We start from the raw sequence: 26,586 nt of genomic DNA, 5'->3' as shown, positions 1-26,586 counted from the left end.
TACCTATAAAATGCAGCCTGTTCGGTTCATTTAAAGCTATATTACACCCTCCTCATAATTAATTATAGTTAACCACATTCCTGTAGCTCAGATTTCAGAGGTGTCACCACCAGATTTTCATGGAACAACCCTTCATAATTTTACACTTTAAGTTAAGTAGCTTACAAAAGTTCATTTGCCTCGAATACAAGCCTTTATTGAGTAAAAACACATGGAGTAAAATTATTTCCACTGTACATATAATATGCTCATCATGCTTCGTCAAATTAGGAACCTCAAATCCTACTGCGTTCTAAAGCTTAGAACACAGAACCTAAGTGATACAGGAAACCAGAGCCTCCATTAACACCTTCTCATTAGCACACTTTTAGACATATCAACACGGGTGTGACAAACTCGTTTAAACATGGACACCTCCGTATTCACAGCAATCATCTTCAATATAAATAACGCACAAGAGAGGACCATGCGAAAGTAAGTCCATGCTTTCAATTTTCATACTCATTTGATGAAGCTTGATGGTGTTGGCACACGATTTATGTAAGTGCTAATTATGTTTCCGAACTTGGCTGGAATTTGAATTGGCAATGAAAGTGACACAGAGGAAAGGTCAGAAGGCATGTAGTGTATCATATGCTGCATCCCCAAAGTGCCCTGAAAACTTTGCTCTGCTTATTTCTCAAATTGCTCACGCACTTTAGGGTTAAACATGTTGACCTGCATTAGGCATATGGTCAGAAGGAGGAGTGCTAGAGGCACAGCTGACCTGGGCTATTGCCTTGAATTAAAGTGAGTCAACTGGACGCTAGAGTAAATGAAAGGATTTGTGTCAGCAAGTCAATTACTTTAAAGATTTTATAGAGTCTGATAAATGAAAGAAGGAAATACTGCAGAAAACTCCTTCCTAGATTCCTAGCAACAGCAATGTGCAAGCTGTGAGCATATGGGTATATTTTTCCCATACATAACGGACAAGAGTGCCTTGGCCAGCATGTCCATCTGCTGAAAAGCAGCTTTGCCTACTCAATAAAAACCCATAGGAATGCAAAAGATCAGCTTCTCTTAAGAGCTGTGGAAATATTTGATTTATATACAACAGGTGCCATGCATCAAAACATATGCAGTGACCAAAGTGTTAAACGGGAACCTTGTTAATTATCATAAGTTTAAACTTGCTTGTAGGGAAAAAAGGGATAATAATCTTCTGATATTTACAGAATACAATCTATTTCACACAGAAATAGGCATAATTCATTTCGGGTTTAAGTGATTAAAAGGCAGAGTGTAGAACTTTCTAAAAGTGAGTCAGTATGTATGAGGGAGCTACAGATTGAGAAAGAAAGTGCAAAAGAATGAAAGATACTGCTTTGATTACAGTCTGAGAAGCATGTTCCTGCCCAGACACTGGCGGTGTCACTTCCCTATGCATGCACATTTAATCCCTTTGCCTGCCAGGAGGATGGAGAAGAGAAACCCGATCTCCCAAGGGGCCAACAGACAGGAGGACAAGAGAAGGAGAATGAGACACAGTCAGTAAGAGAGAGAACAAGCACTGACAAGATTTATAAGTTAGCTAATGGCACAGTGGTATCATCACCTATGCATTAACCAAAAGCAATATGAAAAGTAGTTGGGTAAACTGAATGCTTTTATGTCAAGCAACTGTGATGCAATTGCTAAAGGAAAGTTATTGTTTTAAAATAAGCAAATCACTGTGTAAAAAAACCTATTTAAACTAAAACTAAAATTAATCCATCTTGTATTAGTTTAGTTAGTAAACTTATGAACTTAGAGGCCCTCATCATCCCCAATCATTCCCTCAGACACACACACACACACACACACACACAAACACACACACACACACAGAACTTAGCGGCAGCCTCTCCCGGTGCTATCAGGTATCGCGTCCCTCCCGAGAGGGAAGGTGAGCCAGCTTCATGAATCATTTAGAGTGTGCGCTGTGAGTGGAGGTCAGTGTGATTGCTGAGTGTAGGGTGTCTTTGCTCATGGCCCCCACACAACTGCCTTGATTTGAATAGAGAAAAGGCTTAGGCCAAGGCCCAGTCAGCACCAGGCTTCTACTAAAACAGAACACAGCAGAGCTGTCTGGATTAACAGAGTTCCTCCTCACTCACAGCCCACTGAAACAGTAAACAGGTGCAGATGGAGGCAGAGCACATGCTGACCTACTCATCCTTACCTCCAGCCCAGGTAGTGATGCAGTTCTTACTGGAAGCCCAACCCTATAGTGCCAAAAGCTGCAGTGAAGAACAGCTTCCTCTAGTTGGCTGACTCTATAGGAAGCTGGTGTGAATAACCGGGTACTATAGTAGTTAAAATCTGAAGTATAATTAATTAAAAAAGTAAGATATGATCATATATATTGAGTACAAAAGTTTGCTTATCCTTAAAACAAAATATAATAGAGAGAGATAATATCTTCTTTAATGGTCAATACACAATAACTTTTGGGCATTTTCTAGCTTTAGATTTTGGATTGACATTTTTGTATTTGTAGTTAAATTGTAAACAAAGTAGTTATAAGTATACTTTTCTTTTTTAATGTTGCAATGTTGCTCAATTACATACAATGAACAAATAAACTTACATTCACATACATTTTGTTAAAAGATTAAAAACAACTGCAATTAATAAGATTTTTTTTTTTTTTCATTTTTTCAAAGCTTTCTTGACTACATTATCAAGCTTAGCTACAGCTGTCTGACCTAGTTTATAGTCTCTGCCATGGGGTTTAGAATGACACAGCATGTTTAGTGGCAGATCAGGCCTCTGAATAATAAACAACCGTGTTTAGAATGAACCAACTTACTCTTATATATTCTCTAAAGAACATCAGCACTTCTGCTTCAGTCATTGGCTGCCGATGCATGCCCTCATACCTCAATGCCGCCCACCCTCTTTATTTGGAAAACGAATACTAACTATGTATAAGCAATCAGAACCATTAACTTTGAACTCTGATAATTTGAAACTTTTTTAAGTTGTTGTGTACATGATAATAATAATATTTTTTAAACATGCAAATATACCTAAATCCAAGTTTCAGGTAATCCAAGAACATTTAGAATTTCAGAATACAATAAAAAATAAATAAATATGAATATTAATGAATATTGGATTAAAGCATTAATTTATTTATTAATTTACTCTGTTTTACCAGGATTGTTAAGATGCAATAATAAATTGAGATATAATTTGATGGCAAACAGTAAAACAACAAGTAAAAAAATGATCTAATAATATTTGCCTTTAGGAAGAGTTTTCTAAGGAAATCAGCTGGTAGGTTGTTCCAGGACTCCAGGAGATCTTGATAGACTTTTGCAGATAAAACAAGCTTAATGATGTTTTTTTTCATTAAAAAACATGATCTATCACTGTTGCAGTCCAACCACATGCGCATTGTTATGGAATAGGCTCTAGGAGACCAAGCTTTGGACCCACCATGTTCTTGAGCAGGATTTAGCAACATTTACCCATCTTACTCAAAATACATTAATAAACTATTAATCTTTAACTCAAAATGATCCATAGATAAACAAAATTATTGACACAACTTTATACAGAAATTAATATGAGTGGAGTATTATTATGGGTCTTCTGTGAGGAGTTTTCATTCACATGGAATGATGGCTTACTGAATGTTTTGAAAAGGACAACAGTGACATTGGTTAAATGTTATAATTTTCACAGGGACCAAATCTCTACCCAATTTGACACCTTGAAAACTTTGGAGTGGAGAGGTGTTATACAAAGCTCTATAGCATCATCTTTAAAACACCAAGTGAGGGTAATTTTTTTTTATTAAAGGTGTTCATCCTAGTAGTACAACTTCTGAGACTTGAAGCATCTATGCCAATATGAATACACTGCAGTCAAATGTTTTTAACAACTTTTTATGTATTACAATTGTATTATTGTTACTTGCACAGTGTAGTAAAATTTTTTAAATACCTTGTTATGTATTATTACAATTTAATCATTTTTATTGGCACAGACCAAACACACACGGTGGAAATTGTCACATAGTACCTCTCAGATGCAGGAAAGTAAATCTGTATGAGCACTTTATAAAGTTAACCACATATAAGGGTAAATCTATTAAACCTAAGACTCAATTCATTTACACTTATTTCTTGGATATATTTTCATAATTTTACATTTTTCACACACACCATAAATTCATATTTTTTGTCATGTTTTAGAAATTTATAAGTCTTAAAATCAATAAGGCTAAATTAGTAAACATCTCACTGTACCCTTGGAAGCAAATGCTTCAGTGTCCATATGAAAAAGTAAGCAGGCTTAATGTTACATTCCAAAATAACTCAACAGATACATGATACTGGTGACTTCTCGTCACATCTATCAGTCTAACACACTTCTGGTGGCTGACTTGTTCTTGTTCAGAGTGGCTAACTCAATAGCACTTATGACCATTTTTTTTGCTTTCTTTTAATGATCTCACTTCACACCAATAAACTAATCATTACAAAGTGTATAGATTTTTTATTGATTTGAGTATTCTTGACATTTTCAGGAAGGATTCATTGGTTGTTAAATTCATATGGGTATATCATATGTATGGTCAATAAGTCAATGTGAGCTGAACATAGTTAGTTTTCTTTCATGATTAATGTTATTTTGTTGGCTGTAATCAACTATATTAGAAGTTACATGTAGCCAATTTCTCGTGCCTGTTGTTCTTGCCTTTAAATCATGTACTGGCGGGGGTTATAAGGCCAATCTATAACTTATAACTTGCAAATGCATATATGCTGAACTTTGTTGATCATTGTCATTGAATATGAATGTTTTATTACTGGAATTACATAAGGTTGAAAAATTAGGCATCAAAGAAATGGAAAGGGACGTTCACATGACCCAACAAAGTAAATTATGGGGCTCAGATTTAAGAAAGGTTTTGCATATGTTTTAATCCATTGAAAGGTACAGCTGTACAGAAAACATTCAGCACTTTGTCCATAACGTGATAATATAGACAAAATCGCTCCACAAACTTGACAGATTGGCCCTTTATGAGGACGCGCTCCTGTAAGGAGATTCGGTTACCGGAGGGCGGGCTAACAGCTCAACACCATCGAGGAAATAATGTAGACTACTGCGCACAACGTGAAGACGCACGGCAAGAAGATCATCTGCACTCTTTATCAGCCTAGATCATGTAATTATCCAATGGAGAAAATGATCCACTTTTACGCATAGCAATTAATGCCACAATCAGCAAGTTTTGACCGGTGCCGTTGGTCATGCATTTTTTAGACACTTGGAGAGAATCAAGTTTCGCCCGTGGGAACGCTTCGAACACCTGAGTCACCTGCGTGAACGTGTGAATGCGCGTGAAACCGTAGCAAGCCAGAGGAGCTGACTGAGAAACAAACGGGACACGCGAAGCGCGCACGACCATGGCCACGGTGCCGCCGACCTTTGGCTTTACGCAAGAGCAAGTGGCTTGTGTGTGTGAGGTGCTGCAGCAGGGAGGGAGCATCGAGCGCCTCGGTCGTTTCTTGTGGTCTCTGCCAGCCTGCGAGCACCTGCATAAGAACGAGTCCGTACTCAAGGCCAAGGCTGTGGTGGCTTTTCACAGGGGGAACTTTCGCGAACTCTACAAGGTGCTGGAGAGCCACCAATTCTCGCCTCACAACCACTCCAAGCTGCAGCAGCTGTGGCTGAAGGCGCACTACATCGAGGCAGAGAAGCTGCGCGGAAGACCGCTCGGTGCCGTGGGCAAGTACCGTGTGCGCAGGAAGTTCCCGCTGCCGCGCACTATTTGGGACGGCGAGGAGACGAGCTACTGCTTCAAGGAGAAAAGCCGCTGCGTACTTAAAGAATGGTACTCCCATAATCCTTATCCCTCACCAAGAGAGAAACGCGAGCTGGCCGAGGCCACAGGGCTCACAACGACGCAGGTCAGCAACTGGTTCAAGAACCGCCGGCAGAGAGACCGCGCAGCTGAGGCCAAGGAGAGGTAATACGCCGTCTTAACTTTTAGCCTCTCAGTGTTTGTTTTATACTAATATTTCGGTTCAATCTCATACGAAAAGCATTTGTTACATTTCATATTTTCCCAAGCGCCAAAAAGGGTTCTTTTGCGCCATTCAATATAGAATCAAACAGATGCGCATTGAGCTAAAGCGCACAAGGCTGGTTTTTCTAATCGTTCTTATGGTTGCCAAAAGTAATTGAACTGTGTTTTTATCACAGACATTTAATTTAATTCTTAGGTTCAATACAGAACTTGAAAGAAATATTTAGGTTTAAATCAATCTTTTAATGTGTTTGTATATTAAGTTTATCTATGTTAAGAATCTGCTGAGTATTTTAAGTTCTATATAATCTTAAATTTTTATTGTATTGCTGATTGTATTTAATGTGTTTCTTAGTTACTTTTTAATAATGAGCAGTGAGTTTAATGTGTCCGCAATTATTAAGATCGTCTACTTAACAATTGTTCATATTGTTTTATTATTTGTAATGAGGTGTGTGTAAATCTATCTGAGCATACAAACGCGTGAGGTGTTTACATTTACGGCATTTGGCAGACGCTCTTATCCAGATCGGCTTGCAACTGAGCAGGTGAGGGTTAAGGGCCTTGCTCAAGGGCCCTACAGTGGCAGCTTGGTGGTGCTTGTATTTTAACCCATCACCTTCCGATCCAAAGTCCCATCCCTTAACCACTGAGCTACCACCTTCCTAGTAGATTTACTGGAGTCCTGCTCTTTATGTAGTACTAATTATATGATACAAACACGAATTAGAACAATTTACTAACAAACAGCAAAACTCACTTCACTTAGTGCTCTATACACATTTCAGAAACGTGGGGCTGCCTCAATGGTGTCGATTAATTTGTTGTAAGTCGGACCCAGGGGAACTCGGCCTGATGCACTGATCCCTCTCATGTAGAGAACTAGATCTGCTAAGTCATGCTTTGAACAGACAGTTTCACACAGACGGGATACAGAGAAGCAACCAGTCTCAGCTCAGACATCTGTGTGATCTCTACTAGCAACACGCACGTTTACTGATCGGTTGATTGTAAGATGTTGCATGTTAAACAGAAATTAAAATGATCAATCATCGTCCTCATCATCGTCGTCATCATCATCATCATCACAACCAACAGCAGCAAAAAAAAAAAAAAAAAAAAAAAGTAATAAAATGAAAATATGAATAAAAGATTTCAAATTATATATATATATATATATATATATATATATATATATATATATATATATATATATAACTACTTATAATAACAACGATGATAATAATCATTATGACCATCATCATCATTGTGTATATATATATATATATATATATATATATATATATATATATATATATATATATATATATACAATGATGATGATGGTCATAATGATTATTATCATCGTTGTTATTAGAAGTAGTTCTATTTGTATATATATTCATTATTATAAGTAGAAAAATAAAGAATTATAATTACTTATATTTAATTACTAAGATTATTGTTTATTATACCCCTTAATATACATTTCTTTCTTTTTGTACATAACAGTTTAAGGTATGAATTTCACAGGCGAATGAAGCATTATTTGAACAATGAAAACACTGTGTCTGTTTTTGTTTAAACTGCTGACCTAATGAATCAATTATCTGCTCCTCAGGGAAAACGAGGGCACGAATCAGAATGGGCACAACCCTCTGCCTTCTCAAATAACCGAGAGCAAATCTCAGTGCGAGAGCTCTGACGAGGATAAATCTCTGCCAGGGACCCCAGATCACCCGGCCATGAGTCCTGCCCTGCTCCTGCCCTCCAGCTCAGGCCTGCCACCACTGCACAGCTTCGCACCTCCGGCCGGACCCAGTGTCTCAGATTCGCACCATCCTCATCCCCATCTTCTTCATCATCATCATCATCATCCTCCTCATCCTCATCAGCAGCACAGCCACCATGAGCAGCATCTATCTATGCATGATGGCCTCCTCAATCCAATGGCAGCCAGCCTGGTAGATCTTGGCTCCTAACAATTTAAATGGTGTTAGAGCACATGAGCAATGGGAAAAAAGACTATTTATCTCCAGAAACCAAAAAAGACAAAGACATTCATGAATCAATTTCCCAACTGTTACAGAAAATACAGTTTGTTGCAAGACTATCTTCAGTGAAATGTTATGTGATGGGACACCATGAAGTCTTACAAAACCAGTAAACCAGTTTCCAAAAAAGAAAAACAAAATAAAAAAGACCAAAGAATGAAGGGCGACATCCATCTTGTTTGTGCCTAACATGCAAGAAGAGGAGGTACACCTTCAACATTTAGCCTATGTGCTAAGTCATTATAAATCACCTGATAGTTTTTGATATATCTTGCTATACATGAAATAATAAAATATACAGCTATTGACTAAAGAGAATATTGACTAAAGTTGTCTTTTTGCCATGTTAATATACTCCACACTGAACCTGGTATATGGCTCTTCACAAGGTTGTACATAAGAGTAATTACTTTTTACACTTAAAAAGTAACACGAACTTGATTCCCAATGTTATAAGTAGATAAACATATTTATCTAATAATTAAATACTATTTAGTTATTATACTTTCAATTAAACAATTATTTAAACCATATAAGAAAATGATCTATTATCAAAACATATCTTAATCATAACCATGTGTCATTCTATTTGTTATAAAATTAAAATATTTCTTTTAATTCTTTTAATTCTTTTTTATTTTTCTGCCTTATACCAATAATATCTGTTTTGTGTTGCACATGGATACTTAGAAATATCTGCTACACCCAAATGGTCATAAATAAACAGTGTAGAAATGAATTATTTAAAACGTTAACAAATTGCAATTTACAATGACAAACATTGCAACATAGTTTACACCTTATTGGTGAAAGAAGCAAAAATAAGCACATTAATTTAGTTGAGTCAAAATCAGTTTATTTTAAATCACACGGACATTTATAAATGACAGGCAGGTTTTAAAAAATTCAATCTTCTTTTCTTTTTGTTTTAATGGAAAAAGCCCTAATTAAAGTTCATTTTCATCTGCTTAGTAGGGTAGTGAGTTGTGCAAAATAATATATAAACATGCATTTTAAATATAGAAAATAGGAAATACTGTGTGCTGCGTGTTTGCCCCGTAATCTAATTTGATTGTTAAATCTATATTACATGTACACTACTAAAATTGTGATTATACTGCCACCTGGTGTTCAACATTCCCCTGGTTATGATGGACCAAATGTTTTATGTAGATTCCAGAATAAAAAGGTTAATATTTATGCACTTATATAATCATGGACAGATACACATTTTGTTTTATTGTAAAATGGTATTGTGAGAGTTAGTAATCCCATTTCCCTTGCCTGAGGTGTTCATAATGTCTGTTGATGAAGCATCTTTGTAGCTGATACTTTCCTTCCTGTCGCATAACAATGTTTTTATATTATATGCATGTTTTCTGAAGCTTGTCCTTTTGCGTATGGCATCAACTGTTTAGTGAAGTTTACTTAATTAAGGGGGGGGAATTAGTGCAGCAGGTAGAGTTACTGCCTTACAACTCCAGGTTCCCTGTTTTACCCCTGATACTGATACTGACACCAACTGTGTGGAGTTTCACATCTTCTCTACATGTCCATGTGGGTTTTCCCCTTGCTCTCTTACCTCTCAGACAAACCAATGCCACTGAGTTTTGGAGTGTATTATGCATGTACTACACAGGGTGTCTCATCCAGAGTGTAAATTTCCCCACTAAGCTCAAAAGCAAGCAGACCACCCATGAATTATTTGAAGTCCAAGGTTTACTTCTTTATTTTAAATCTAAAACTACATGACTGACACACAATGGACAATGTTTTTTGCACAATGTTTCCTGTATCTCATTGTAGTCCATCAGTCAAGACATGTTTGTTTCTTTAGATTTACACTGGAGATATACAACAATGTAGGCAATTAGTACTTTAGAACCAAAGAAACAGACATGTCTTGTTTTTAAAGACAATCGTGCCCAGCAGCCTTTTCTGTATATATCTGCCTCTTTTCTCTCACAGTAAGACTTGATGTAATCTATAAACATGAGCAAGACATCATGGAAATGTAATAATGTTAGTGCAGCCATCATGAACAACTAGAATACTTTAGCAATCATGCTTAGCACAAGTTTAGATCATTATGTCATCATTGTGATCAGTGAGCCAAAAAACAAAATAATACAAGAAAGGTAGAAGTTACCTTTAAAAATTAGAAGTTGGTATAAATATAAACATGGAGTGTAATTAAATACGTAAAATACGTATAATTAAATATGATAATTAATATAATGATTAAAAGATTTTAGTAAAAAAAAAAAGGACAGTCTTTGTGTGCTGTTTGAGCCGACCATATATGCATCGATTTACACTAACTAAGTTTTGGTGATTATATATTCATAAGCCAGTAATAGATATTTTCATTAAGAACCAATTAATGAATACTTAATAAAATGTATTTGTATTTAAGTATCGGGTTAAAACTTTTGAATACATGCACACAATTCATATTTCCCTTTAAAATTAGAATTTCACACTAGTCTGAGGAACCCACTGCAACAGGTTCCTCCTGATCCAGGGTGAGCTGTAACATGCTCTAATATGATGTATGGATAAACTGTGCAGTAAAAGGAGGCAGAAGAGAAAATAACATAGATAAAACCTTAAATAAGAAAGTCATGCAAGTATCAATATTTTTAAATACTTTTTTTAGCCTTTTGTTTTCCAGTAAAGAGCAAAATCTTCTTCAGTGAACCAATTTTAATTGTTAGGCTTGGTAAGAGGAAGTAAAGTATTCAACGTGATTTGAAAGCTTTACCGTAACTGAAGTACATGCAAATTTATATAAAAATGTGTAAACTGAGTAACAAATAAGGTTAGAATTTCACAGTGACAAATCGATAACAGTAAACTGTCTTTTTTTATCTATGTAAAAAAATTTTTTTTAAGTGATATAAAATGATAGCTACAGTGGTGTGAAAAAGTGTTTGCCCCCTTCCTGATTTCTTAATTTTTGCAATGTTTGTCACACTTTAATGTTTCAGATCATCAAACTAATTTAAATATTAGTAAAAGATAACACAAGTGAACACAACATGTAGTTTTTAAATGAAGGTTTTTATTACTGAGGGAAAACAAAATCCAAAACTACATGGCCCTGTGTGAAAAAGTGTTTGCCCCTAAACTTAATAACTGGTTGGGCCGCCTTTAGCAGCAACAACTGCAATCAAGCGTTTGCGATAACTTGCAATGAGTCTGTGGAGGAATTTTGGTCCACTCATCTATGCAGAATTGTTGTTATTCAGCCACATTGGAGGGTTTTCGAGCTTGAACCTCCTTTCTAAGGTCATGCCACAGCATCTCAATAGGATTCCGGACAGGATTTTAACTAGGCCACTCCAAAGTCTTAATTTTGTTTTTCTTCAGCCATTCAGAGGTGGACTTGCTGGTGTGTTTTGGATCATTGTCCTGCTGCAGAACTCAAGTTCGCTTCAGCTTGAGGTCACAAACAGATGACTGGACATTCTCCAGAATTTTTTGGTAGACAGCTGAATTCATGGTTCCATTTATCACAACAAGTCTTCCAGGTCCTGAAGCAGCAGAACAGCCCCAAATGCGTTGTGATTTTACGCCAGACATAGTGGGACACACACCTTTCAAAAAGTTCTTGTACTTTTGTCTCGTCAGTCCACAGAGTATTTTCCCAAAAGTCTTAGGGATCATCAAGATGTTTTCTGGCAAAACTGAGATGAGTCTTTGTGTTCTTTTTGCTCAGCAGCATCTTGGAACTCTGCCATGTGGACCATTTTTGTTCTTATGGTTGAGTCACTTTTTCACACAGAGCCATATAGTTTTGGATTTTGTTTTCTCTCAATAATAACCACCTTAATTTAAAAACTGCATGTTATGTTCACTTGTCTTATCATTTACTATTATTTAAATTAGTTTAATGATCTGAAACCTTAAAGTGCTCTATATTTGTGCAAACATGCACAAAAATAAGAAATCAGGAAGGGGGCAAACACTTTTTCACACCACTGTATATTTCTACCTTCACTATTGTTTGCTCTAGGCTATTAAAAGGCAAAGTCTAAACAAGTGAAAAAGAACAAGCATGTATACTGTACAGGTATCTACTGTGCATTCAGCAGAGGTGGCAAAAGTACACACATCATTCACATCAGTAGAAGTACAGATACTCATGTTTTAAAAGTTGACCTGACTATACTTTAAAGTATAAAGTATAAAGTTACTGACTATACTTTTTTTTAATTCAAGTTAAAGTAAAGTTTGGGCTTTGACATGTAATTAAGTAAAAATAAGCCATTACTACTACCTATTTTAGTGTCATGCTGGTAACTGGGCCTAAAATTATTTTAATATTAAGGCTGTTAATTGATTAAAATATTTAATGGCAACTCAATCGCACATTTTTAATCTGTTCTAAATGTACAAGGAATTAATACTTTACGTTTTTAATACTCTAATCAACATGGGCATATAGAAATATAAATGCTTTATGTAAATGTATGTTTATTATTCATGAAACCATACTCAACATAGAGCAAAAAAACCAAAATATTCTTTCAAATGTAAGTATGGTGTATTTAATTATGTACATCATTAGGACACCAAACAGAACTTTTGCTGTTTCCACATGGACGGTTAATGAGGTAACACCGAAGAAACTGTACCACTTCTAACTTCCATACGGATTACATAATTAGAGAATATTTGTTTTCGATGTGAATATGATTATTTACAGACATTTTTATAGACATTTTGAGGTTTCTATTCATATATGTATTATGTCTGTGGGGTAAGTATTCACTGAGATTCAGGTTGTTTTATTTGTTTGTGAAGAGAGATGACAGAGACGGCACAGAGCGCACCCTGTCTGTTTTCCGTATATTACAAAAGCACAGATTTTTGTTATTATGAGAGAATACAAATGAAAGTAGACCCTTTACAGATTCAAATAATGTATTGCTCTGTGTGTTAAAAAAAAAACAGAGTCATTTTAAGTTCGTTTCGGCATTATGAAGAAAAAATGCCACAAAATGCGCTGGTGCGTTTGTCGACCCCAGAGGGTTGACTGCCCAAAGTGCGCATCGTGGCGGATTGTGGTGCTGATTTGAGACTTGGCACCTCAGTAAAACAAATGTCTATTGATTAAAAGCATTTTTTGATGGAATTTTTTTATATTTATATATTTTATATCCGAGTAAAGAAAGGATGTTGTGAATAAACGTATGTTGCATGTGATACTTCTTGTTGCCTTCTGTCTTGCTCATTGTTATCTTCCTAAACTAGTCTACAGCTGTGGTGCGTGAGAGCCAGAACATAATACATCAGTGATATATTGAAAAAAGCTGCACAATGACAGAAAATATGTTGATGGACTGAAAACGGCGCGAAATGAGAAAAAATAAATATTGATCATGTCACCAAATAGATTAAAACTAAAGTAAAGAGTCTGCTTTGATAAGAAGTTGCAAGTACAAATATTTGTGTAGAAATTTAATGAGTAAAAGTACAATTTCGTCCGGAAAATAGTGTAGTAAATTACTGATATCAGATAAATGTACTTAAGTACAGTAACGAAGTATTTGTACATTATTACTTCCCATCTCTTGCATTCTGTATTTACACGTCTGTGCTATATTAAGTACCACTTCAAACCAGCAGATGGCAGTATATCGTTGAAAAACCAGAGCAGTATAAGCTGTCAAACAAGTACTGTTTTTGTGCTAGTTTATCATGATAGAAATATTGTATTACATGCATTTAGATGCATTACCTGGCTACAAGTTTGTGGACATATGACCAATATAGTCATACCTCTAGGTAAGTGCCTTTTGCAGGAAACCTTAATTCCAAAATAAGGGGAATCTTCTACACAATTACATGCCTTCATCTTTCGAAAGAACCAAAGGTGATAGTCAGATATCCACACGCCTTTTCTCATCACATAAATTGGGACTGTATAACTAAGCATAATTTATTTTTTTAATGAATTCTATAGCTTCCTTATGTTAATAACCACCACAAAGTAAATACTTGATAGAAAAAAAAATGCGTAATTTATTTTAAATAAAAGGATGTGGTCCGCATCAAACAAAGCAAAAAAAATTACTGCAAAAATGCTTTATGGTAAATAATAATTAAATATGCTTTATATAATATATAAAATCACCATTACTAATATATTACACATATTTCAGCTGCATAAACGTTATACCAAAAATGTGCAGTGATGCTAAAACAAGCATAACCTTTGTCCAAAGCATGTCTGTATGGTTTGTGTTTTGTAATTTGGGACAGTCCTGAAATAAAATAACTACAATTAGGAAAATAAAAAGAGATTTAATGGATCCATAAATAAATGCATACATTAGCCAGCAACTATGACTGAATGATGCAGCGTTGGATTTTGTGCTTTAAATAAGATTTTTAATTTTTTTTTACCATTGTTGTTCCTATTAAATAAAGTAATAAAGAAAACAAAGATATAATCTAACACTGATGTTTTTTATTATTCTTTTTTAACATTATTTAAGTGTTATACTTCTACTGCAATATATTCTTAATAATTTTTTAGTAGTATGATTACCTAATAATGTCTTACATATAACATTGTTTTCCTACAATGTCCTTTAAGAAAGGTACTTTTTTTTAAATCGGTTATTCTTTTAATTAATTATATTAATTATAGAATGCACTTTGTTCCGTACTCTATGGTAAGTAGTATTATCTTCACAAGTAGTATTGAACACCTTTAAAATCTCAGAAATATACCATGTTTTGGGTAATTATGACAGTTTTGACATTGACAAAGAACATTTTAAAATCTTCTCCAATATAATGAAGCGTTTGCTGTTAGAAACATCTTAATAGTTGCACAGACAACAATATAACCGGAATAAATCCCTTTACTGAACAGAATACACAAGCGCATACTTAGAGGAAACTAAATGGAAGCAGATTTACATATTTACCACAAGATGGCGACAAAACCACATAATTTAAACTCCAATGTAAGGCACGACTTATAGCGACTTTCTGAGTGAGGGACTTATCCCTTATTTAGAAACACTTCCTAGTTTACACTTCAAATTGAACTGATAAACCACACAAACTAGATAAATGATCAGTGGTCACCAGGTTTTTTGTCTGGAAGATTTTTCTCTTGATCTTTGTGTGGTAAATATATATATATATATATATATATATATATATATATATATATATATATATATATATATATATATAGAGAGAGAGAGAGAGAGAGAGAGAGAGAGAGAGAGAGAGAGAGAGAGAGAGAGACTGATCATATAGATACATCTAATTTGAATTAAACACGCTGTAAAAATACTATGCATCGTTATGATAAACGTATCGTTGAAATATATATTTTTTTCTTTTTTTTTCAACGTTACGTTTATCATAACGATGCATAGTATTCATACAGCGTGTTTAATTCAAATTAGACGTATCTATATACACGCTGACCAGTTTGAACAAAAATTACAACAATTCCATTCTTTCATGCAGTTTGAATATTTCAGTGTCCCTTCACATACAGTGCATGTAACTACATTTTATTTATAAACATCCACCTGCCTAAGGACAGCAGATAAATGTGTCCTTTCTGACACATTCACAGCATTAAAACTGATGCTGGTTGCTGTGTATCGTCCAAGCAATTGATTAAGCATAACTATAATTGTGGCTTTTTCGACTTTCATATACATTTGTCATGTAATCATTTTCTTTTTTTTTTTTAAAGTTGTATGTAATCACATACGAAGGAAAAACGATTTTGAGCATGCTATGCACTGAAATTTGAGCATGCTTTGCACTGAAATTTGCGCGTGAACCCATGCAACACACCATATAAACAACCTGCGATTTTGTACAAATTCACACGAGAGCGGAAAAAAAATAATGATGTAAAACAAAACGCTTTACATGAGAAAACCTCGTGTCAAAAGCGAAATATGTCGTGTATAAAAAATAATCCCATGTGAAAATCGTGAACACGTGAGGTTCGGGTGACTTCTTTAGTAAAGTTTTTTTTTTTTCATTTGCCCAAAATCCACTAAATGTATATTATCTGGGGTCTGGGGTTTGTTAGACTAAGACCAGCTGTGTTACACTAATCGATTACAAATAGTGGATTTGAATAACAACCTACATTATTGAAGGACATTTCTTTGAAATAAAATAAACAAATAAAACTCGCTTGACTATTAGCATCCTGCTCAAACACTAGTCGATGCAGAGTAAGTTAATGTGACTGAGTGTTAGTTTTGAGTCAAAACCCCTACTTGAATTTACTCGGAGGTGAGACCCGTTTTGTGCTGGTGCATGCAGAGCAGTGAATGCAGGTCAAGGGGAACTGCCGCGTGAATAAACACCAATGGGAAGTCGTGTTCAAAAGGGGAAACAGGAGAGGAAAAAAAACACGCACGGAATAATAGACACAGCTCTCCTACGAAAGGCGATGAGAACTGTTTGAGACTTTTCACTCTTTTTCACTAAACCTTTGGTGATGTAGGAGAATTTATAGCTTGTGTGTATACACTTTTTTTGTCCAGTGTGTGACACGTTACTGACCCTTAGATATGTCAGTGAAGGTAAAAAAAGTACAAGTAAAAAAAGGTTTGTCTCTCTGTGTATCTACGCACTTCATGAAGCTGTGAAGCTGTAACTAGTTACAATTTGAGGCAATTAATTCCAAAATTTCAGTTTAATGGAAACGATGACGGACATTATTTCTCTGAACAATATTAATTGTTTAACTTCCACCGGCCAAAGCCTCATTAATTAATAACCTAATATAATAATAATAATAATAATAATAATAATAATAACAATAATGATAATAATCGTAATAATCGTAATAATAATAATAGTAATAGTAATAATAAATAATAATAATAATAATAATGATAATAATCGTAATAGTAATAATAATAATAATAATAGTAATAGTAAAAATAATAATAAGAATAATAAGAATAAGAATAGTAATAAGAATAATAGTAATAAGAATAATAGTAATAATAATAACTATTATGATTATTATTTGTTGTTCACATGATTCAGAAGAATAATAGTTGTAATAATGTATCTATTAAAATCATTTTGCTCTTAATTCTGCACGTCATACTCCCACTGTATAAACTTTAGTTTTTTTGTGAAATGTCGCAATTTAACAGAACCACAAACAAAATAGGCTATAGTTATAATATTAAATTATATTTATTTGCATAAAAGTGACCCATAACACTGCGTTTTCAGAGCCATTAACCCATTTACAGTATAAAAACGAACAAACGAGCAGATATTAAAAATCTCAAAGCACTTTACAGACACTTTGACATCTTGAGACACAAAATAAGGAAAGATGCTTTAGGATGGCGTAATTGCATTATTATACAAGCATATCTAGCACAGCCTAGACCAGAGAGAGAGAGAGAGAGAGAGAGAGAGAGAGAGAGAGAGAGAGAGAGAGGAAAAACGCATCATACACTGATTATTCAATATAAAATCTCAAGATAAACTCAAACTTTGAACATCTGCTGTCAAGCCAAAGAAGACGGCTTAAAGGTGCTTTTGACTTCCACGATTGTCTGATAAATACAAAACTCAAACAGTCCGCTTTGCGGGGGGATACAGGAGCAGGAAAGAGGTAAATGGCGCCTCTATACAATTGATCCTCCTAGTGCCTTTCCATAACCGTCCAGACATATTCACAAATGACCATGCAAAAAGGGAGATGAGAGAAAGAGCGTGTCTGTCCACTGAAGCGCTTTTGAAAAAACTGCATGCTTTTCTCCATTTGACGAACAACGTTTTGGCAAAGGCCAAAATGGCCGCTAGCCACACTGTCCGCTTACAGTTTATTATTCTTTTCATTATTTCTTTTTAGGTCCCAATTCCTCCATATTTAAATGCCGTTCTGTCATACGTCGAAGTCTGAGTCGCTGTCGGTGACGGAGAGCACAGTACCGGGGTCGGGTCTCTCGCCGCTGCACACGCTCGCGCTGCTGGGAGACGCGGAGGCGCGCTGCGCGCACCCGGGACCCGAGATCGAGCGGAGAGCGCTCTGTGCCAAAGCGTGCTGCTGCAGCCTGCAAAACAAAAACACATACAGAAATGTATATGAAATTGTTATACACAACTGAATATTTATAGACAGTTTAGTAATATATTCACAAAGAGTATATTATTATAGCAAGGTTATAATATCCGGGTTGAGTACAACTGAAACCATATTATTGTGTAAATTAAATTAGTGTCAACATTATTCCTTTATACTTGTCTAAATTTCATTTTTAGTTTATTTTAAAATCAACAGGCCACAATTACAAGCACAAGTGTCATGAGCCAGATATAAGACTTTATATACTATTCTGATACTATAATTTGATAAAAATTGTACTGCAAATTTATATTTCAGATTCTTTAAGCTTTAAACACTACAAACTGATTTTTTTTTACATGAGGAGCTTTACCCACGTATGGGAAATTATTACACAATTTGCACAATTACCCTAATAATAATAATAATAATAATAATAATAATAATAATAATAATAATAGTAATAATAATAATAATAATAATAATAAATTACAAATAACGTCTGTAGAATAATTTATTTCACTTTAGTATATATTATATATAAATATATTCAGTATTTTCAAATGACCAAAATACATTTTACAAACATTTTAACAATTTAACTAAATGTATTAAAAACGCACTTATGATGATCACCATTAAATTTTCTAAATACGGTAATCAGCAAAAAACGTCGGCTAAAAAGTGCAAATTGGTAACAAAATGTATCTTTATGTTCAGTAACACGTCTATAATTATGAGCGTAATAAAGTGTGATTTTTAGGGTTTTTTCTGACCTGTTCTTAGCGGCGGCGGCTCTGTCTCGTTGTCGTCGATTTTTAAACCAGTTGCCCACCTGGGTGGGGGTAAGTCCGGTAGCCTGCGCCAGCTCGCGCTTCTTGCTCGGGTTGGGGTACGGGTCCTGTAGGTACCACTCCCGCAGAAGGCCGCGCGTCCGCTCCTTAAAGCAGTGCGTCTTCTGCTCGCCATCCCAAATGGTACGCGGCAGTGGAAACTTCTTGCGCACACGGTACTTGTCGACGGGTCCGAGTGGGCGTCCGCGCAACTTCTCAGCCTCCTGGTAGTGGGCTTCGAGCCACATGGCCTGCAGCTTGCCATGCGATTCCTTGGTAAACTTGTGATTCTCCAAGATGTGGTAGAGCTCGCGGAAGCTGCCCGTGTGGTAGGCGACCACGGCGCGCGCCCGTTGGATGGCCTCGTGCTTGTTGATGGCGTCGCATGCGCCAGGTGCCACCGGCAGGGACCACAGGAAACGGCCGAGGCGCTCGATGTCACCAGTCTCCTCCAGGGTTTCACACACGCTGGCCACCTGCTCGGCTGTGAAGCTCAGTGTGGGCAACTGGAACATGGCTGGATCTTCCGGGGACCTCGGGCGAGGGAGGCTGGCCGCTAGTAGCAAGGGGCGATCCACGAAGTTCGGGAGGAACAGGTGAGAGGGGTAAAGCTCTAACGGAGATCTGAAAACCATGGAGCGACTTGCCGGAGACGAACAAACAAGAAGAAAGAGGAGAAATACTTGCGGTTAACCACTTTCCTTTTCCGCAGTTTTCTACCTTCTACCACTTGGACCGGGTGAAGTCTGTAACGTCTCCCCTTAATCACACTCAAGTGTAATGTTGAAACATTTTGTTTCGCTTTTCTATTGGTCTTCCCGGTGTCGTGCTGTGGTTGTCATGCCAGCCCCTGCCAATCACTGTCAAGCAGTGCCAGTCATTAGCCTCCACAGCTTGTGGCTCCGCGCGATGAGCCAATCAGGAACCGGCGCTGTTCCATTTACGCACCGCGCAGCACGAGCGTGTTTTATTTTACTATCCTGGAGAAAAAAAGCGAAGCTGTCGACTACAAGGTGAAGACTCAAAGGTTGTCTGATCCAATAGTAAAACAAATTGTGGTGTTAGTGGAGATTTCGTGGGATATAATTAAAATATACTGTTTTTGGGCAAAATAACTAAATTAATGAACTTAAAGTTGTAAAACCTGAGCAGTTTGCGACAAAAGAATACATTTCCAAAGATGTTCAAAGTACAAACCTCATTTTGATTATTATTTTCCAGTTTAAACATGCAATCTGTACATAATACACACATCTCTACAATAAAACTAAAACCATCCAATCCACAATGGAAGCGACAGCTTTCTAAATATGAATTTAAATAAGTTACCAAGCAATGAGACAAGATCGGATTGCCAAGCCTGAGTCAAATGGCATTCTTTTACATGCCCTTTTTGTTTGCACAAAGCGTGTAATTAATGCTACAAACAAGTGAATTCACTTGGCCTAATTGTCTGTTTATCCTGAGGCTTAGCGACTAATGGCCTTCTCCCCAATCGGAGACGCCTCTCCCGGCCAAAGCAGCGTCACTGTAACATATTCAGCATTCATATTTACTCTTCTGAAAAAGAGAAACAGTTCAAGGACTGTTATAACAATTTCCCGTAAAAATCCCAGTGAAACGCGTAGAAAAGTCGCATGACTGATGTGAAACTTACAGTATTTGAATATGTGCAGGTGTTGACATGATAATCGCTGTAAACAGAAGCACTAATCTTGCACCCCGTAGGTAAGTAATGAGGCTGCTTTTGTCTATCAGGATTAGTTCACCAGGAGAATGTCTTGTTTATTGCGAACACTGTGCCCTGTTTACTCACCGAAAACGAGTATAGAGGGGGACACAAATACACAAATATTTGAGTAAGAGTCTCCTAACACCAACTGGCTAAATAAGTATCTGAACATAAAACTAAATTAAATAAACATGCACGCTAATTATATAATTATGGCCAAAAGCTTACTATCTTACTAGCACAAGAATAATGCATTAAACGATATGTGGTGCAATTAAATAAATAAATAAATAAATAAGAATCGCGAGAATACGACGTGCAACAGTTTCATTTGGGGTAAGAAATTAAACGGATTGAGATACAACAGTAAAAGTTTTTGGGTATAAAAATTGTTATATAGAAATAATTAATTTTTTTCACATCTACGCTACACAAATACAACAAGCCAAAACAAAACAATGTTACTATTCGAGATTTTATCCAATAAATTACACTTCTATCATGAACATATGACGATGATGAGAAAAATAACAATAATAACTTCATTATTATTTGTATTATTATTATTATTATTATTATTATTATTATTACTATTACTACTATTATTATTATCATTATTAATTATTATTAATTTTACAGAATAAAATAACAGAATTACAAAAATTACTTCTGTTAAAGTCTTTATGAATTTAAAACCAGGGTTTAGAAACCCAGCTCGCACGTTAAGAGTTCCTCCTTTATGGGATAACAGAAGAACATCGGAAGTGAACCGAGGGAACGGACCTCTGCACACACAGAATGAGTTGCAACTGCCGGAGAGGGTTTTTGTCTGGGGCGCAGTTTGCTTTTCTGGCTCAATGAAAGGGACAAGAAAACGTGACACGCACGCACGCGCACATACGCCCGAACGCACGCGCGCCCGCGCACCTCCAGCAGTGTACAGCAACAGGTCGCTCTCGCATCCGATTTGTCAGGCTGAGGTTTCAGCTCTGCGCCTTTCCCACAGGTAAGCGACGATTCTAAACAATCATCTGGAGCACAAAAACCAGCAGTGTACTGTACACTTCCATTTAGTGTACAGCTATACAATCATTGTGCTAATATTGTACATATTATAATTTTTACCCGGTTTAGAGCATGGCCATGGTTTTAGTGATGTATTTAATTTTATGTAGCATGTTGCTCAATTTGAACACTATCATTATTATTATTATTATTATTATTATTTATTATTATTATTATTATTATTATGCGGTCTATACAAAGAACAAAGGCAACAGCAACTGTTTGTTGGTGTATATCAAAGTAAAATGCTGCATAGTGCTTAGTATATGCAGTATAGTAATCAATAGTGGAGCAGATGTGCAGATGCCTGTTATTACTGATGTGTCAAAATAATATTTCTGTGTGATCAGTTACGATGGATATAAAGACCACCTGGTCACTGAATAGATGAAAAATTTATATGTAGCCCTAATCGTCTAAAGCCACCCACTCCCCAAACAGACCCAGTCTATTTCTAAAATATTTGTAATGTGTATTGATGATAACCTCATTAGCTAATTAAACATTTCTCTTACAGTATGTATTTAAATATCTTTGTGCAGACCATTGAGTGAGATGCTTTTACAAACAATAAAGTATTTTCATATTTGATCATTTGTCTGTTGTATATTTTAACTATATTGACAGTAAAATAATTTTCAATGAATGGTTGAGCATACAAAATGATATAGTCCTCATAATTTCAAACAGATTTTCCTAATTGTACAGATTATGAATCCTGCAAACCATCTGCTTCTAGGCAAATGCAATTTGCACAGAATGAAATAAATCAAACCCTAGTTTAAGCACTTTCATTCACAAGCACACTTGAACACAAGAACTGGATAAAAATGTTTTTTTTTGTTTTTGTTTTTTCAATTAAGTCCAATCTATACTGTCATTAGGTTTAAAAAAAAAAAAAAAAATTATATATATATATATATATATATATATATATATATATATATATATATATATATATATATATATATATATATATATATACACACACACAAAAAAACCCACATACTTGCATAAAAACTTGTCCAACAAGGTTAGGACAAAATTAACTTGTCTATCTGAGGTTACATTTTTCCACAACACTGCCTTTTAAAGCAGATACTAGTAAGGAGATAGTATCCCGCATTTATTTCGTGTAAAGCAGTCTGTGCTTCTTTGTGGTAGTTTCAGGTGTCTGTATTGCACATTCAAGCGTTCTAACTATTCCTTTCTTGTTTCTCAGTCAGTGCTCAGAAATTTGTAATTCCTTCTCTTTTCATCACTTCTCATTCCTTTCTTTTCCCTCATAACTGAATGTAATGCAATCTGTAATCCACTGACATTCTGCAATTTGTAAATACCACTGCTATCAAAACTATACAGTCTTTTCAGGTATTATTTTAGTTTCTAGGTTGTTTAAAAAAAAAAAAGCTTCATGCCCTTTTGCTGCTGTATGGAATGAAACAGAGGTGACACCGACTTAACCTTTGACCTAATGTTATTTCCCTGACTATAAATTACTACTATAAGTTTTTTTTTATTCAGGTTTTGGCATTCACAACATCAGATGAAAACTTTTTTCAACCATCGTGCCCGTGTTTCCTCAAGGTCATCTAAAGTGATCCCTAAGATCTAATTCTGAACACAAATCTTCACTGTAATTTGCGTTGCCTGTGAAATTGTCAATCATTCCCTGAATTTCTCGGAGTGATGAACTGTGATTGTCAACCTTTCATCCTTTTATAATGCAGATAGGACCAAGCGTTTCTGCAAGAGAAAAGACAGAAAAACACTAGCCTCAGCCACAGAAAGAGGAAAGGAGTGAATTGGCACAGACTTTCAATACCGAACCACAGAACAATTGGGCTACGCATGTGGAATGCTAGCGCAAGGGCTAATTGAGAATTTTGAAAGACCTCGGACCATAGGCATACAGCAACGAGCAGGAGATCGAGGTGACAAATTAGAACAGCTTTACTCTCTGAAAGATGCAGCACGTTACACATAAAATACACATAACCCATTTACACAAAAAAATACGCTTATATACAAATCACGGTAGTGAAAACCAAAGCAATGACTGAAGAAATACAGATACAATACAGGGATAGTTAGTGCTGATGCTTAAACCGTTTAGTTTAGTGTACAAAATCAACAAGTAAGGCGATAATAATGAGATTGACAGAGGCAAAGAATAAATAAATAAATAAAAAAGCTCATCAACAGTGCAAAAGAGACCCAAGATGTTTTTCTACATGATTTTATGATCACATTTCCTCCCAATGAATTGCATACAACTGATTGATTTGGTTCTTTTATACCAGAGTGCAGATGGGGGTGATGCATGATGAATGCTATTAGACATCAGGTCAAACACAATGTTTTGCCCTTCAACATGCTTTCAACATTCGGTGTAAGTGTTTCATTCAGGAGAGGCTTCACTGACCACGAGGGTGCTAGAATGTAGGCTATGAAAACGAGCAGACCTTTGGCTGAAGGTCACATACCCCTTTTCACTCACTATTCTATTCTTCTGTTATTTCACACCTGATGACAACAGGAAAGGCTTTGGGTCATGAAAAACAACAGAGGCATGTAATTAATTAAAGTTACAATTGACAAAAATGCCAAGCACTCAATGAACAGGGTTGAGGTCATTAAGTGAAATTTGCAGCAGCAACAAAACAAATATAAAAAAAATAAAAAAACATTTCTAAAATTCTTAATTCTGAATCAACAGGCAAACATAAAGCAGCAGTTGAATGGATTTCTTTAAATATACCACCCTGTCAACAGCGAAAGTTTATTACTGTGCACTCATAATTCAATGTAACAGTAACATCCTGTTTGGTGTTTCAAATAAGTACACCATTATTACACTAAAAAAACTCAAATCATTTGTAGTTATTGCACTGCAACCTTCTTAATGCTTCTTTCTATTTCATAAGCCATATATAAAGCTCCAGTGCAGTAGATAAAATATGATTTTCTTTTTCAGTAGATCATTTTTAAGTAGTCAGACCCTCTTGAGTTGCTGCATTAAACCAAGTGTAAAAATACCAACCCAGATATCTGATTCCCCCTTGGTATCATATCTGTGTACCTGTAAGATTTTCTGAGGAAGGTTGGGGAGGGTTTGAAATAGAGAAATGTTTGGAGGCACATGACAGACAGAAGAGCAGAGTGCTGGGAAAGCACAGACTGGACCGACATGAAAATGCACTCATCGAACAAGCTGATACTGGAAAGCTGTAGACAGGCTCACTGTGATACTGCACTCCTAGTCTTATTAAATAGTAATTAACCACAACTGTAAGCTTATTCTCCAACAGCCTGTCTCATTTTCTGAGAGAATAAATCATACCTTCAAGGATCTTTAGGTTTTTTCCTTAAAGAAAACAAAGCCAAGGGACAAAAAACGTCTGTTGAGCTCACAGATTACCCTAGCAAAATAATAGACTCTGTCTTTGACCCATAAAGGTCATTAGTCCTGAAATCATTAAGTGTAATTATAATTTTGATGTGAAGTTGAGTGCTATAGTTTGCATAGCCTTTGCATAAAAAAAAAAGAAAAAGAAATTTGTTATACCAGGTGGGTTGCACAGATCTGTATTTATTTTCCAAATCACTACATAAGTTCAGTTAATGTACTCATCATTTTACATCATCAAGCCTGATTGTGATATACTGTAAATGTTTTCTTTAGGATCTAATATACACATTGTTTTCCCTGATAAGTGCTTCCAAAACATTTGCCTTATTATAACCACACATCATTGCTGCACAACTTGGAATCCTATTATATTAAAGCTAAATTCAAATTCCAGGTTTCCCTTTACACCCAAAAAAAACAGAGGGGATGCAAACTTCTGCACTGCACTGTTCATGATAATCTATTGCTCATAAGTGAGTTAACCAGGAAGAATATACTATAAGCCTGAAAATAATATATATACTGGGTTGTATTTGCAGGAACCTATATGGAATATAATTTGTTAACAAATAAAATGTGCAAAGCACCCCGATGATTTATGCAAAGGCCTATCAATCAACGTCTCATTGCATTTCCAGTCTTACTTTGTGTTCGATACCTGTCAGATTTGTCAGCTCTATTGTCCTTTGAAACTGTCGATTCAACTCGCTTCAAGTCACAGCTTCAGAAGGTCAAATAAACACAAACAGTCTGTATGTCAAGACAAACATGTACTGACATTCTTGGGATGCAAACAATGTAGCTAGATACAGCTAGTGTTGTAACAGCATTAATAGACTATTATGATATTATAATGGGGGGCCTAACAGCTCTGCAGGCAGAACTCCTGATAAAAGCGCCTGATTGAAGCTGGGTTGGAATGTGACTTGTGGTAGTTTGATACATATTCAGGTCCACAGAGATCCTGTCATCTTCCCCCACTGGGGGGGATTAACCCTACAGAACACACCACCACATGTCACTTTCCATAAGATGCACTGCACTGCTCCTATTGTGCACTGAGTCAAAGGGAGGCATGATGGGTACGGCCAGGAGATGAGAGGTTAGGGTTTACATGGGGCCTTTACAAAACAAGTAGTTTGGCCATTTAAACTACATCCATGTTAGCCTTTTGAGAGCCTAGTAATGAATTAGGAAAAAATTATCACAAAAGGCTTCTGCACATACAGCAGCTTGCATTTCTATAACATATTTGTAAGTGATTATGACTCATTTAGGTCTTGTGATGCCAAACAGATTGAATAAAAAGAGAAAACTGATCAAC

General features: G+C 35.8%; 2 protein-coding genes across 2 annotated transcripts; one reads left to right on the top strand and one right to left on the bottom strand.

Annotated features, from left to right (window-relative positions):
* The first annotated feature begins 5,111 nt into the window (after nucleotides 1-5,111).
* six2b (SIX homeobox 2b) lies at nucleotides 5,112-8,439 on the top strand. The gene is made up of 2 exons (XM_046854250.1): nucleotides 5,112-6,010; nucleotides 7,692-8,439. The coding sequence occupies exons 1-2, from the start codon at nucleotides 5,448-5,450 to the stop codon at nucleotides 8,050-8,052; spliced, it is 924 nt and encodes a 307-aa protein (XP_046710206.1). The 5' UTR covers nucleotides 5,112-5,447; the 3' UTR covers nucleotides 8,053-8,439.
* Nucleotides 8,440-17,312: 8,873 nt separating this feature from the next.
* six3b (SIX homeobox 3b) lies at nucleotides 17,313-19,951 on the bottom strand. The gene is made up of 2 exons (XM_046853729.1): nucleotides 18,997-19,951; nucleotides 17,313-18,209 (listed from the first exon to the last, which is right to left on the bottom strand). The coding sequence occupies exons 1-2, from the start codon at nucleotides 19,686-19,688 to the stop codon at nucleotides 18,041-18,043; spliced, it is 861 nt and encodes a 286-aa protein (XP_046709685.1). The 5' UTR covers nucleotides 19,689-19,951; the 3' UTR covers nucleotides 17,313-18,040.
* Between the last annotated feature and the right edge of the window lie 6,635 nt (nucleotides 19,952-26,586).

This window comes from Silurus meridionalis, chromosome 7 (genome assembly GCF_014805685.1).
Source record: "Silurus meridionalis isolate SWU-2019-XX chromosome 7, ASM1480568v1, whole genome shotgun sequence".
NCBI lineage: Eukaryota > Metazoa > Chordata > Actinopteri > Siluriformes > Siluridae > Silurus > Silurus meridionalis.
This window is presented reverse-complemented; position numbering and strand designations above follow the sequence as displayed.